Source organism: Aquarana catesbeiana, unplaced genomic scaffold (genome assembly GCF_042186555.1).
Source record: "Aquarana catesbeiana isolate 2022-GZ unplaced genomic scaffold, ASM4218655v1 unanchor228, whole genome shotgun sequence".
Lineage (NCBI taxonomy): Eukaryota > Metazoa > Chordata > Amphibia > Anura > Ranidae > Aquarana > Aquarana catesbeiana.
The window spans coordinates 2,143,102-2,157,286 of NW_027362655.1; the positions used below are offsets into that span (position 1 = coordinate 2,143,102).

A 14,185-nucleotide genomic window follows, 5' to 3' on the forward strand; every position below is an offset into this window, starting at 1 on the left:
GACTGTATCATTGTGTGTGTCAGGTTCCTATAAGGTGTCAGGATGTCACTGTCTATTTCTCCATGGAGGAGTGGGAGTATTTAGAAGGACACAAGGATCTCTACAAGGACGTCATGATGGAGAATCAGCCGCCCCTCACATCACCGGGTAAGAGGAGACTTTATTGTAAAGGAGAGAGCAGTACGGAGGGTCCACCTAGATCCCCCATCATCTGATAAACACATAGAAACAATGTATTCAGTCAGTGTGTGTGTTTCCTACAGATGGATCCAGTAATGGGAACCCACCAGAGAGATGTCCCCGTCCTCTGTATTCCCGGGATTCCACACAGGAAGATCACACTATCCCTCACCATCATCAGGTAGATGAGGAACAATCACTGATAGTATCATTAGGATCTGTACATTATCTGCATTGTTACCATTGATGTCATTTTTATTATATATTTAGAGTGGAAACCTGAGAGATTCTAAAACTGAAGTTAAAGAAGAGATAAAAGAGAAAGATGGAGTGAAGGAGGAGTCAGAGTTTCTAAAAGTTTACAAAGATCTGTCCCAGGACACCATGGTGGAGTCATCAAGCTACAGAAATCCACCAGAGAGATGTTCCCATCCTCTGTATTCCCGGGATTCCACACAGGAAGATCACACCATCCCTCACCATCAGGTATATAGTTACATAGTAGGTGAGGTTGAAAAAAGTCCATTAAGTCCAACCAATGTGTGTGATTATATGTCAGTATTATTATTATTACAGTATCCCTGTATATTGCGGTTGTTCAGGTGCTTATCTAATAGTTTTTTTAAACTATCGATTCCCCCCGCTGAGACCACCGCCTGTGGAAGGGAATTCCACATCCTTGCCGCTCTTACAGTAAAGAACCCTCTACGCAGTTTAAGGTTAAACCTCTTTTCTTCTAATTTTAATGAGTGGCCACGAGTCTTATTAATCCCTTCCGCGAAAACGTTTTATCCCTATTGTGGGGTCACCAGTACGGTATTTTTATATTGAAATCATATATCCTCTTGTTAGAAGATTTTAAGTCTATTATTATTTTAAGTGATAAAAGTTTCTGAACAAATATATGAAACACATGAATGTTATATGTAATTAGTGATGGTTTCTGAAGGTTATAGGATGGAGGACAAAGGACAGAGAGGAGTGGTTTAGCTGGGTAGATATTTCTATTTTGAGTTGCTATGTCAGGACCATGGGTGGAGTACTGCTACTTATCTTTAGACTATAGCCATTTAAAGTATATATGCAAATATGGGTGTTACTAGGATATGCTGACATAACACTATGAAGCAGTATAAGAATGGATGAGAATTATGTTAGTGAGGGATGGAGAGGTGGAAGGGAGATGGGAAGTAACCCTACACTTTGGAGAATGTAACATCAAGATGTCTCCTCCTCCTCCTCCTGAGACCATCACCATGCCACATGTTACCGATGTTAGTCTTGTCTTTGCTTATCTTTCTGAACAAATAAACAACCTTTCTGGAAGCATCGTATGAACGATGGATTCTTCAATTTCTACTAAGAAACTAATTCCTAAAAGTAAGTTGGAAATGCGGCCCTGGACAAAGTACAGAAACATATCTCCTATACACCCTACCCTCTAGGAGAGAGGTCACTGATATATATAACATATAACACAAAGACATTGCTATACATCCAGAAACGCCCCTGAGAATGATATCTAGAATTATAGATATTATACCTTTTTTCACCTCTCAAGCGTCTCTTCTCCAGAGAGAATAAGTTCAGTGCTCGCAACCTTTCCTCATAACTAAGATCCTCCAGACCCTTTATTAGCTTTGTTGCCCTTCTTTGTACTCGCTCCATTTCTAGTACATCCTTTCTGAGGACTGGTGCCCAGAACTCCAGGTGAAGCCAGACCAGAGTCTTGTAGAGTGGGAGGATTATTGTTTTACCTCAGGAGTTAATCTCTGGTCACACTTGTTTGCCAAGCCCTCTTTAGGATAATGTCGCCCCTCTTATCCATGCAGTCTTTTAGAAATTACTGGCAATGTGTTTCCTGTGTCTGAGGAGGAGCTCCATCTTTCAAGGGCTGCCCTGGAAGACGACTGGGGGAAAACAAGACTTTACAATTGCTTTGGGTCTTTAAAAGACTCAGCATGCCTCCTAAAAAAATACCTTTGGTTGTTCACTCTCCAAAACGGGGTCATTTTGTGGATGTTTCTACTGTCCTGGTGCTCCAGGGCCTCCATAAATTTTATCAGCAGTCCAAAAATTAGATGTGTAATTTATGCCCCTAAAACACCTGAAGGTGATCCTTGGATTGTGTGGTTAGGCTGTGAAAAAGTCTCACGTGTGGCGTCACCATACTCATGAGTAGCAGAATGTGTTTTGGTTGTAATTCTAAGTATGTCCATGCTGCGTGTGAGAAATATTTAATTTGACAACTTTGTGTAAAATATATATATATATATATATATATATATATATATATATATATATATATACTGTATATATACATTTTCATTTTCTTTCCTGCATTTTCCAAACACTTCTTGCAAAAAAATGCTATTTTAAAAAACTCACTATGCCTTACAGAAAATGTGTCAGAGTGTTTACTTTCCAAAATGGGGTCATTTTATGGGTGATTCCTTTGTCCTGGTGTTCCAGGACCTCCAAAAATGTGTAGTTAGGAAATGAGATGCGTTATTTATGCTCATTGAAAGCTCAATGGTGCTCCTAGGATTTTGGGTCCCTCTAAACATCTAGGCTGTAAATGTGTTTTGAGTTGTAATTCTGAGTATGTCTATGCTATGTGTAAGAAATAACAATGGAAACTTTTTGAAATAAATGTAAATTCTTTTCCAAAAAATGTCCCCAAAACATTGTGACAAAAAGTTACAAATTCAAAAAACTCACCATACCTCCTTACTAAACACCTTGGACTGTCTGCTTTCCAAAAGGGGGTCATTTTTTTTTGGGGGGGGGGTATTTGTACTTTCCTGACATTTTAGGGTCTCAAGAAATAAGAAATGCCATCAAGTACCTCAGGACGACTGATCAGTTTTTAAATCTGTATCCCATAGTTTGTAGACTCTATAACTTTCCTACAGACTAACTCATATACACTGATTTGGAAAAGATTATTTATTTGCAAAATTGTATAACTGAAAAAAATTTTTTTTTTCAAAATTTCAGAATTTTTTAATTTATATAGCAAAAAATGTAAAAACCAATGTGGATTAAGCACCAACAAAAGAAAGGTATATCTGTCTGAAAAAAAATAAAAAAATTTAATTTGGGTAATTGCCATTAAAAGTGTGAGAGTGCCGAAATTGGATAATTGGCCTGGGCAGGAAGGGTGTGAAAGTATCCAGACCTGAGAGAGTTAAATGTACAACAACCCTCCTATTACCCCCCTCACATCCACATCCTATTATTGCGTGACCAATACCATCCAAATAATTCTTACTTTCATTTCCCAAAGTTATCCGTCTACAAGGAGACCTGTATAGATCAAATGATGGCACCAATGAGGATGGAGGAGGACCGGAGTCACATCACTGAGAAGATACTAAACCTCACCCTGGAGATCATCTACCTGCTGACCGGAGAGGTGAGGAGGATTCTGGGAGGTCACATGACATCACTCTTATCTCTATTAATAAAACGTAGACCTAATCGGAGAGGTGAGGAGGATTCTGGGACTCTAACATGATATTCCTATTGGTTCTCCAATACAGAGATTTCCTCTTGTGAAGTCAGGTGATCATATGACCATCACGGTGCCTCCATGTGACTCCATAAAACCTGAGAGACACAACATGCAGAAGATTCTAGAAGTCACCAAGAAGATGATGGAGCTGCTGACAGGAGAGGTGAGCGGTGCTGGGAATTCTGGGACATTATCCAGTAACAGACAAGGGATGTGTCTGGATGGTGACTGTATCATTGTGTGTGTCAGGTTCCTACAAGGTGTCAGGATGTCACTGTCTATTTCTCAATGGAGGAGTGGGAGTACTTAGAAGGACACAAGGATCTCTACAAGGACGTCATGATGGACAATCAGCCGCCCCTCACATCACCGGGTAAGAGGAGACTTTATTGTAAAGGAGAGAGCAGTACGGAGGGTCCACCTAGATCCCCCATCATCTGATAAACACATAGAAACAATGTATTCAGTCAGTGTGTGTGTTTCCTACAGATGGATCCAGTAATGGGAACCCCCCAGAGAGATGTCCTCGTCCTCTGTATTCCCGAGATTCCACACAGGAAGATCACACCATCCCTCACCATCATCAGGTAGATGAGGAACAATCACTGATAGTATCATTAGGATCTGTACATTATCTACATTGCTACCTTTGATGACATTTTTTTTATATATTCAGAGTGGAAACCTGAGAGATTCTAAAGTTGAGGTTAAAGAAGAGGTAAAAGAGGAGGATGATGAGGATGGGGTGATGGAGGAGTCAGAGTATCTTAAAGAACACAAAGATCTGTACCAGGACAGCATGGTGGAGTCCAGCTACAGAAACCCTCCAGAGAGATGTCCCCGTCCTCTGTATTCCCGGGATTCCATACAGGAAGATCACACCATCCCTCATCATCATCAGGTAGATAATTGACAATTACTACTATACCTCTTTCTTGGCCTGATTTCATGGTTTCTGACAGTAGACGAAGGCCATGAATTCAGAAGATGCAGTCAATCCACTTGATGGTAATATTTTTTCCAGATTGGATGAACTGGATCACCGCATGGATCAGTTTGCCATGGCGTTACAAACGCTCCTGAGTGGCACGGCTTACCTGGAATCTCCCACTGTGGCCGCCCCGGTACAACCTATGTTGCAGGCCGACCCTGAAGCTGCTCCAGTCTCTGTACAAGCACTCACCTCGAGTTTAACCTCTATAAGAGGTATGTCTGGTTCCGCTCCGCTTCCCCAGCGATTTGGGGGTGATCCAGTCCAATGCACAGGGTTTGGGGGCGATCCAGTCCAATGCAGAGGGTTTCTCAACCAGGTTGAGATATACTTTGAGATTCTGCCCCAGGCGTTTCCCACGGACAGAAGCAAAGTAGGTTTCGTGATATCTTTGCTTTCTGAGAGAGCCTTGGCCTGGGCAAACCCTCTATGGGAGACACAAAAACCTGTTGTCTTGTGCTACCCTGAGTTTGTAGCTTCTTTTAAAAGCGTATTTGATGTTCCCGCACACTTTGCTTGCACTGCCAAGTGCCTCATGTCCATCGAACAGAGTACGAGAACTGTTGCCGACTACGCCATTGAATTCCGTACTCTGGCAGCAGAGGTTGCTTGGAACAATGAGGCCCTCTTGGCTGCTTTTTCACATGGTCTCTCGGATACCATCAAGGATGAGATAGCAGCCCGAGATATACCCACTGAGCTGGAGAAGTTAATCACGCTTGCCATCCTTATTGATTCATCACCTCCCATGCCTCCTGGTACCGAGTCGGTCAGTGAAGGTGAACCCATGCACTTGGGTTTCACGCGTCTCTGCGGATGAGAGAACCTTTAGGAGGAGGGAGAGATTGTGCCCTTATTGTGGCCAGGCAGGTCACTTTTTGAAGTCTTGTTCTACCCGTCCAGGGAACGCCCGACCCTTGAGGTCCTGTCACGGACAGACCTTAGGTGGCATTGTTTCATCCCCAGCTATCCAGAAGGATAAGCCTCTGGTTTTGGTTACCCTTTCTTGGGCCGAGTCGTCCGTCGAGTTACAGGCTCTAATCGAGTCTGGGGCTGCAGGCCTGTTCATTGGTGCTGCCTTTGTATCGAAGCACTTGATTCCACTGCAGCTGCGTGACACTCCACTTGCCATTGAGGCTCTTGACGGGAGACCCCTACAGCCTGCCCATGTGACTCATGAGACGGTTCCATTGTCCATGGCCATATGGGCTCTTCACCATGAGATAATCCAATTCCAAGTTATTTCCTCACCTAAGTTTCTGCTGGTTATTGGTTATGCTTGGTTACAGAGGCACAACCCCTCTTTTGATTGGCTCTGAGCTGAGGTTCTCTGCTGGTCACCACAATGCAGTAAGACATGCTTCCAGAAGGTAGCCAAGGTCCTGTGTACCTCTACACTCTCCTCCCTTCCAGAGGAGTACCACGATTTTAGCGATGTCTTTGACAAAGGTGAAGCCGGTAGTTTGCCTCCACACCGGCTGTATGATTGCGCAATTGACCTTCAACCTGGTGCTATACCCCCTCATAGCCAGGTTTACCCTTTCTCGGTCTTGGAGAATAAGGCCATGGAGGAGTATGTTGCAGATGCACTTTCTCGAGGTTTCATCCGCAAATCCTCGTCTCCTGCTGGTGCTGGTTTCTTCTTTGTGAAGAAGAAGAGTGGTGAACTGAGACCTTGTATTGATTATAGAGATCTTAATCGTTTCACGATTAAGAATGCCTATCCGATTCAGTTGATGACGGAGTTATTTGACCGCCTCAAGGGAGCAACGGTTTTCACGATCTTGATTTGAGAGGGACTTACAATCTCATGAAGATTAATGAGGGCGATGAGTGGAAAACTGCGTTTAATAACAGAACAGGCCATTATGAGTACCTTGTAATGCCTTTTGGCTTTTGTAACGCCCTGGCAGTTTTCCAGAATTTATTAACGATGTCTTCCGAGATTTGTTGCAGTTATGTGTGGTTGTTTATCTCGATGATATCCTCATATTTTCCAAGCCCCTGGAGAGGCACCACACAGATGTCTGTCGTGTGCTTCAGAAACTAAGAGAGAACAATCTCTACTGTAAACTGGAGAAGTGCGAGTTCCATCGTGAACAGGTTAAATTCCTAGGCTTTGTCATTTCCACTGCTGATTTATCAATGGACCCAGAGAAACTTTCGGCAGTTCTAGTGGCCCTGACCCATGGGTTTACATCCTCTGCAGCATTTTGTAGGCTTTGCCAACTATTATCGGAAGTTTATTCGTAACTTCTCGTCTCTGATCAAGCCCCTGACTGATATGACCAAAAAGGACGGTAACCCGCAAAGTTGGTCTCCGGAGTCCATTAAGGCCTTTGAGAGTCTCAAGGATGCCTTTTTTTCTGCTCCTGTATTGACACATTCTGATCCTACATTACCTTTTATCCTTGAGGTTGATGCTTCTGAGACCTACAGAGTGCAATTACGAGATTGGTGACAGAGAGCTGTCAGCGATTATTTTAGCCCTGAAAGAATGGAAACATCTCCTCAAAGGTACCACTGTGCCGGTTCTCATTCTTACTGACCATAAGAATCTCACATTCTTGTCTGAGGCTAAACGCCTCTTTCCCAGAAGGGCGCAATGGACTCTTTTCTTGTCAAGTTTCAATTACATTGTCTCCTTCTTACCCGGTACTAAGAATGTAAGGGCTGATGCCTTGTCAGGACAATTTTCCTCCACTTCCAAGTTGGAGTTGGTTCTGGTTCCTGTGATGCCGCCTGTCCGTATTCTGGCTACGGTTCGCACCAGTCTCACTTCTCCTTTGGGTGACAAAATTCTTGCTGCTCAGGTCCATGCTCCTCCTGAGAAACCTTGTGACCGCTGCTTTGTCTCAGAGAGTCTCCATACTGCCATGCTCCAGACTTGCCATTCTCCCAAGGCTGCTGGCCACCGTGGGAAGAATCAACTCTTTTGGGCAATTTCCCAACAATTCTGGTGGTCTAGTCTATGTGCTAATGTAACTGCCTGTTCTGTGTGTGTGCTCAGAGTAAGACTCCATAACACCTTCCAGTGGGCCTCCTACAACCCATACCCAATGGAGAGAGGCCTTGGACCCACCTGTCTATGGATTTCATTGTGGAGTTACCCAACTCCCGGGGCAACACTGTTATCTTTATGGTGGTTGACCGGTTCTCAAAGATGTGTCATTGTTTTCCACTTAAGAAGTTGCCCATTTCTAAGGAACTGGCTTCCATTTTTGCTCGGGAGATCTTTCGCTTACATAGGCCACCCAAGGTGATTGTCTCGGACAGGGGTAGTCAGTTTATGTCCCGGTTTTGATGAGCCTTTTGTGCACAGTTGGGAATTCAGCTTGCTTTCTCCTCTGCGTATTACCCGCAGTCTAATGGGGCCACAGAACGAGCCAATCAGTCCAGAGCAGAGGCGGACTGACCATTCGGGCATTCGGACGCCGACCGAGGGCCCGTGGCCAGTAGGTGGCCCGTGAGAAGCTCCTGAGAGATGCTCATCAGATCTAGGGGTATGCTGCTGGCAGTGCTGCAGCAGAGCCGTTCTGCCACTGTGGGGGGGGGCCCAAGACACAGCATCTCCCCCCTGCACCTCTGGCTTTCAGTTTGAATGCAGTGGGGGGAGTGAGAGGCGGCGATCGGCAGCTCTATGGTGCTCGCAGCATCTCCCTGGGGCTTGTATTTCTCCTCCAGAGTGTATACAGTGGAGAGGGGAGGGGCCTCTGACCCGGGCAGCTACAAGTTTCACTCTTCAGTGTACAAGTGAGTTGCTCTGCTTGTACACTGTTGCCGACTGCTGTCCGGGTCAGAGGCCCCTCCCCTCTCCACTGTACAGAAGCAGAAAGAGAACTACAAGCCCCAGTGAGATCCACAGGCACCACAGAGCTGCCGATCGCCACCTCCCCCTATGCTGGGGGTTGGAGGTGCACAACCAGGTACTGGGGGGGGTTAAGTCCGGGAACCTTGATGTAAGGGGGGGAGGCTCTCTGGGGACCCTGATGTATGAGGGGAGGCTCTCTGGGGACCCTGATGTATGGGAGGGCTCTCTGGGAACCCTGATGTATGGGGAGGGAGGCTCTCTGTTGACCCTGATGCATGGGGGGCACTCTGGGGACCCTGATGTATGGAGGGGGGCTCTCTGGGGACCCTGATGTATGGAGGGAGGCTCTCTGGGACCCTGATGTATGGGGGGCTCTCTGGGAACCCAGATCTATGGTGGGGCTCTCTGGGGACCCTAATGTATGGGGGGGCTCTCTGGGGACCCTGATGTATGGGGGGAGGCTCTCTGGGGACCCTGATGTAGGGGGGAGGCTCTCTGGGGACCCTGATGTATGGGGGGAGGCTCTCTGGGGACCCTGATGTATGGGGGAGGCTCTCTGGGGACCGTGATGTATGGGGGGAGGCTCTCTGGGGACCCTGATGTATGGGGGGAGGCTCTCTGGGGACCCTGATGTATGGGGGGAGGCTCTCTGGGGACCCTGATGTATGGGGGGAGGCTCTCTGGGGACCCTGATGTATGGGGGGCTCTCTGGGGACCCTGATGTATGGGGGGAGGTTCTCTGGGGACCCTGATGTATGGAGGGAGGCTCTCTGGGGACCCTGATGTATGAGGGATCTCTGGGATCTCTGGGGACCCTGATGTATGGGGGCTCTCTGGGGACCCTGATGTATGGGGGGCTCTCTGGTAACCCAGATCTATGGTGGGGCTCTCTGGGGACCCTGATGTATAGGGGGCTCTCTGGGGACCCTGATGTATGGGGGGGTTGGGGGCTCTCTGGGGACCCTGATGCAAGGGGGGCTCTCTGGGGACCCTGGTGTAAGGGGGGGCTCTCTGGGGACCCTGATGTAATGGGGGTTGGGGCTCTCTGGGGACCCTGATGTAAGGATGGGGCTCTCTGGGGACCCTGATGTAAGGGGAGCCTCTCTGGGGACCCTGATGTAAGTGGGGGAGGCTCTCTGGGGACTGTACAGGTTGAGAACCATGAGGAGTAAGAAGTACAGTCCATTGTTGACTCCCGTAGGTTCCATGGGTGCATACAGTACCTGGTGCATTGGAAAGGGTACGGTCTGGAGGAACGCTCTTGGGTTTCATTCTCGGAAGTACATGCCCCTGTCCTCCTCCGTGATTACCATAGACGTTTTTCCCTCAAGCCTAGTGGTCCTGCGAGTCCAACCTATGTGGTTAAATGACACGTCCAACCGGGTGGTCCTCCAAGTCCAACCTATGTGTGTGATTATATGTCAGTATGACATTGTATATCCCTGTATATTGCGGTCATTCAGGTGCTTATCTAATAGTTTTTTTTTAAAACTATCAATGCCCCCCGCTGAAACCACCACCTGTGGAAGGGACTTCCACATCCTTGCCACTCTTACAGTAAAGAACCCTCTACGTAGTTTAAGGTTAAACCTCTTTTCTTCTCATTTTAATGAGTGGTCACGTGTCTCATTAAACTCCCTTCCGCGAAAAAGTTTTATCCCTAGTGTGGGATCACCAGTACGGAATTTATAAATTGCAATCATATCCCCTCTCAAGCGTCTCTTCTCCAGAGAGAATAAGTTCAGTGCTCGCAACCTTTCTTCATAGCTAATATCCTCCAGTCCCTTTATTAGCTTTGTTGCCTTTCTTTGTATTCGTTCCATTTCCAGCACATCCTTCCTGAGGACTGGTGCCCAGAACTGGACAGCATACTTCAGGTGAGGCCAGACCAGAGTCTTGTAGAGTGGGAGAATTATCATTTTATCTCTGGAGTCAATCCCCTTTTTAATGCATGCCAATATTCTATTTGCTTTGTTAGCAGCAGCTTGGCATTGCGTACTATTGCTGAGCCTATCATCTACTAGGACCCCAGGTCCTTATCCATCCTAGATTCCCCCAGAGGTTCACCCCCTAGTGCAGTGATGGCGAACATTTTTGAGCCCGAGTGCCCAAACTGCAACATAAAACCAACTTATTTATTTCAAAGTGCCAACATTCATCGCCATGCAGCACATCGCACCGGTCACATCACATCAGTGAGCTACAGCACGTTATACATCACCATGTAACTCATAGCACCCCTCACCATGCATCACACCCCTCCATGCAGCTCATGCCACGCTTTCCTCTCCATCACACATCTGGTCCCCCCTCTGCAACTCACCACCCCTTCCCCCCCATGCTGTGATACAGCAGTGGTGCAGTGACACTCGTGTAGCTCGTCTTGCTCCCTCTACCCATACACACCTCTCCTGCTATCACCATAGGACAGAACATGGTCACGTGGCGTGGCCCATCCCTGGGCTTTCTCACCAAGGAAAGAATCGGCTGCACACAGGCGACCCCCCCCCCAGGCAAACAAACGCCCATTTCTCCCATGCCATTCAATTGGCTGTTCATTCCCAGGTCAAGGAAGATGATTGGCCACCCTTCCTGCCAGTCTGTGAGTCAGTCCCGCAGCTCTTTCTCCAAAGAGTTGTCCGCTGAGTCAAAGTGCTGTGTGTGATCTGGAGGAGGTAGGCAGTGCGAGGACACTGGGCGCTTTGTCCTCCTAGTGAAATGCGAGTTACCTATGTGCGCCTGGAGCTTCTGCGTGCCCACAGAGAGGGCTCTGGGTGCCAGCTGTGGCACACGTGCCATAGGTTCACAATCACTGCGATAGTGAGTAGATTGCATTCATATTTTTGCCACCCAAATGCATTACTTTACATTTTTCTACATTAAACCTCATTTGCCATGTCGTTGCCCACCCCATTAATTTGTTCAGATCTTCTTGCAAGGTTTCCACATCCTGTGGAGAAGTTATTGCCCTGTTCAGCTTAGTGTCGTCTGCAAATACAGAGATTGAACTGTTTACCCCATCCTCCAGGTCGTTTATGAACAAATTAAACCGGATTGGTCACAGCACCGCGGGGGACTCCACTTTGCCAGTTGTAGCCAGTTGTTATTCCATGTACTCACCCTATGGTCCATGCCAACGGACCTTATTTTGTACAGTAAACGTTTATGGGGAACTGTGTCAAATGCTTTTGCAAAATCCAGATACACCACGTCTACGGGCCTTCCTTTATCTAGATGGCAGCTCACCTCTTAATAGAAGGTTAATAGATTGGTTTGGCAAGAATGATACTTCATAAATCCATGCTGATTACTGCTAATGATACTGTTTTCATGACTAAACTCTTGTATATAGTCCCTTATCATCCCTCCATAAGCTTGCATACTATTGATGTGAATAAAGTAAGTGGTGATTGCGCTGTGATAAAAAGGGGGAAGGAAGGAAGAGGAAGGGGAAGGGTCTAGCTCAAATGTATAGAGAGGTGAATGAAAAATGAAAAAATTATACAAAATATAAGGTATAATGAGCATGAGGGCTAGTATCATACTAGCACATAAAAATTATTGTAAATACTGAAACAGAAGAAAAGAAAAATCTCAGTATCTTTCAGTATTTACAATAATTACAATAATATTTACAATAATTTTTATGTGCTAGTATGATACTAGCCCTCATGCTCATTATACCTTTATATTTTGTATAATTTTTTCATTCACCTCTCTATACATTTGAGCTAGCCCCTTCCCCTTCCTCTTCCTTCCTTCCCCCTTTTTATCACAGCGCAATCACCACTTACTTTATTCACACCACTTTTGTCTGTTTGGATCAGCCATTTAGGTGTTGCAGCAGTGCCCCTTAGCAAAGGTATTTCTGACAGCGCAGGAGTTTCTTCATTATTTTTGCATACTATTGATGTTAGGTTAACTGGTCTGTAATTCCCAGGGATGTATTTTTGCCCTTTTTTAAATATTGGTGCTACATTAGCTCTTCTCCAATCAGCTGGTACCATTCCAGTCAGTAGACTGTCAGTAAAAATTAGGAACAATTGTCTGGCAATTACTTGACTAAGTACCCTTGGATGCAAGCCATCTGGTCCCGGTGATTTATTAATGTTACGTTTCCCAAGTCTATTTCTAATTCTGTCCTCTGTTAGCCATGAGGGTGCTTCCTGTGTTGTGTCATGAGGATAAGCAGTGCAGTTTTGGCTACTTGAAGCCCCCTGATTCCCTCGTGAAGACTGAGGAGAAGAATAAATGCAATACTTTCGCCATCTCCCCATCCTTTGTAACCAGATGTCCTTCCTCATTCTATATGGGGCCAATATGGTCTGTCTTCCCTTTCTTACTGTTTATATACTTAAGTTATTTCTTGGGATTTTTTTTGCTCTCCTCCACTATGTGTCTTTCGTGTTCTATCTTAGCCACCCTAATTGCACCCTTGCATATCTTGTTGCATTCTTTGTAAAGTCTGAATGCTGATGATGATCCCTCAGACTTGTATTTTTTGAAAGCCTTCTCTTTTTCTTTTATATGCATTTTTACATTGGAGTTAAGCCATCTGGGACTTTTGTTCACTCTTTTAAATCTAATTCCCAATGGGATGCACTGGCTAATGCCCTTATTTAATATGCTCTTAAAGTAAACCCATCTCTCCTCTGTGTTCTTTGTTTCTAAGATTTTATCCCAATTCATATCTTCCAGCAAGGTCCTATTTGTGTGATTTTATACTGAAGCCATTTGACCTGTGATTGTTGTTTCCTAAATTGCCCTGTATTTCCACATCCGTGATCAGGTCTGTATTGTTGGTAATCAGTAGATCCAGTAACTCCTTGTTTCTAGTTGGTGCATCTACCATCTGACCCATGAAATTGTCCTGCAAGACATTTAAGAACTGGCAAGCCTTAGACGAATGCCTGGTTCCCTCCACCCAGTCTATGTCTGGATAATTAAAATCCACCATTATGATAACACTTCCATTCCTTGCTGCTAATCCAAATTGTGATAGGAGGTCCGTCTCCCCCTCCTCCCTCTGGTTAGGGGGCCTATAGCATATTCCCAGTATTATTTTCCCCTTAGCTTCATCCCTTTGAGCTCTACCCATAAGGATTCCACCTCCTCCCTAGCTCCCTTATTGATGTCATCTCTCACATTCACTTGTACATTATTCTTGATATATAGTCATACCCTTCCCCCTGTTTTACCCTCTCTATCCCTGCGATAAAGGGAATACCCTTGAATGGTTGCCAGCCAATCATGAGAACTGTTAAACCAGGTCTCTGAAATTCTCACAAAGTCTAAATTCTCCTCGTTCAACAGTATCTCTAGTTCACCCATCTTATCCGCCAGGCTCCTGGCATTGGTGAACAGGTAGATGATTGACAATTATTGGTAGATATAATTTATACACAGCATGTTTGTTACAATGAATGTTTTATTATATATTCAGAGTGGAAACCTCGGGAATGATAATATTGTTGGTAAAGAGTATAAAGAGGATGGAATGATGGTGGAGTTATCAGAAGGACACAAGGATATGATGGAGCCACTCAATACCAGGAACCCACCAGAGAGATGTCCCTGTCCTCTGTATTCTCGGGATTCCATACAGGAAGATCACACCATGCCTTACTGTTACAAGGTTGGTGGGACGGAAGTTATAAAACACAGACTTATAGAGACAATGTGTGGA

The 14,185-nt window shown here is 45.5% G+C and overlaps 3 protein-coding genes across 4 annotated transcripts in view; 2 read left to right on the forward strand and 1 right to left on the reverse strand.

Moving 5' to 3' along the window:
- LOC141121652 (uncharacterized) overlaps positions 1–14,185 on the reverse strand; it is a 447,439-nt gene that overhangs the window by 312,148 nt on the left and 121,106 nt on the right. The gene's annotated exons all lie outside the window — the stretch shown is intronic.
- The window catches only part of LOC141121729 (uncharacterized), a 373,994-nt gene that overhangs the window by 197,820 nt on the left and 161,989 nt on the right, over positions 1–14,185 (forward strand). The window lies entirely within an intron of this gene.
- The window catches only part of LOC141121644 (uncharacterized), a 71,807-nt gene that overhangs the window by 1,046 nt on the left and 56,576 nt on the right, over positions 1–14,185 (forward strand). For both annotated transcript variants that reach the window (XM_073611313.1, XM_073611312.1), the window contains 9 exons: positions 24–147; positions 264–361; positions 451–666; positions 3,470–3,598; positions 3,726–3,860; positions 3,947–4,070; positions 4,187–4,284; positions 4,374–4,598; positions 13,943–14,134. In XM_073611313.1, the coding sequence (XP_073467414.1) occupies positions 63–147; positions 264–361; positions 451–666; positions 3,470–3,598; positions 3,726–3,860; positions 3,947–4,070; positions 4,187–4,284; positions 4,374–4,598; positions 13,943–14,134 (1,302 nt within the window). In that variant the 5' untranslated portion in view covers positions 24–62. The remainder of the gene's footprint in view (positions 1–23; positions 148–263; positions 362–450; positions 667–3,469; positions 3,599–3,725; positions 3,861–3,946; positions 4,071–4,186; positions 4,285–4,373; positions 4,599–13,942; positions 14,135–14,185) is intronic.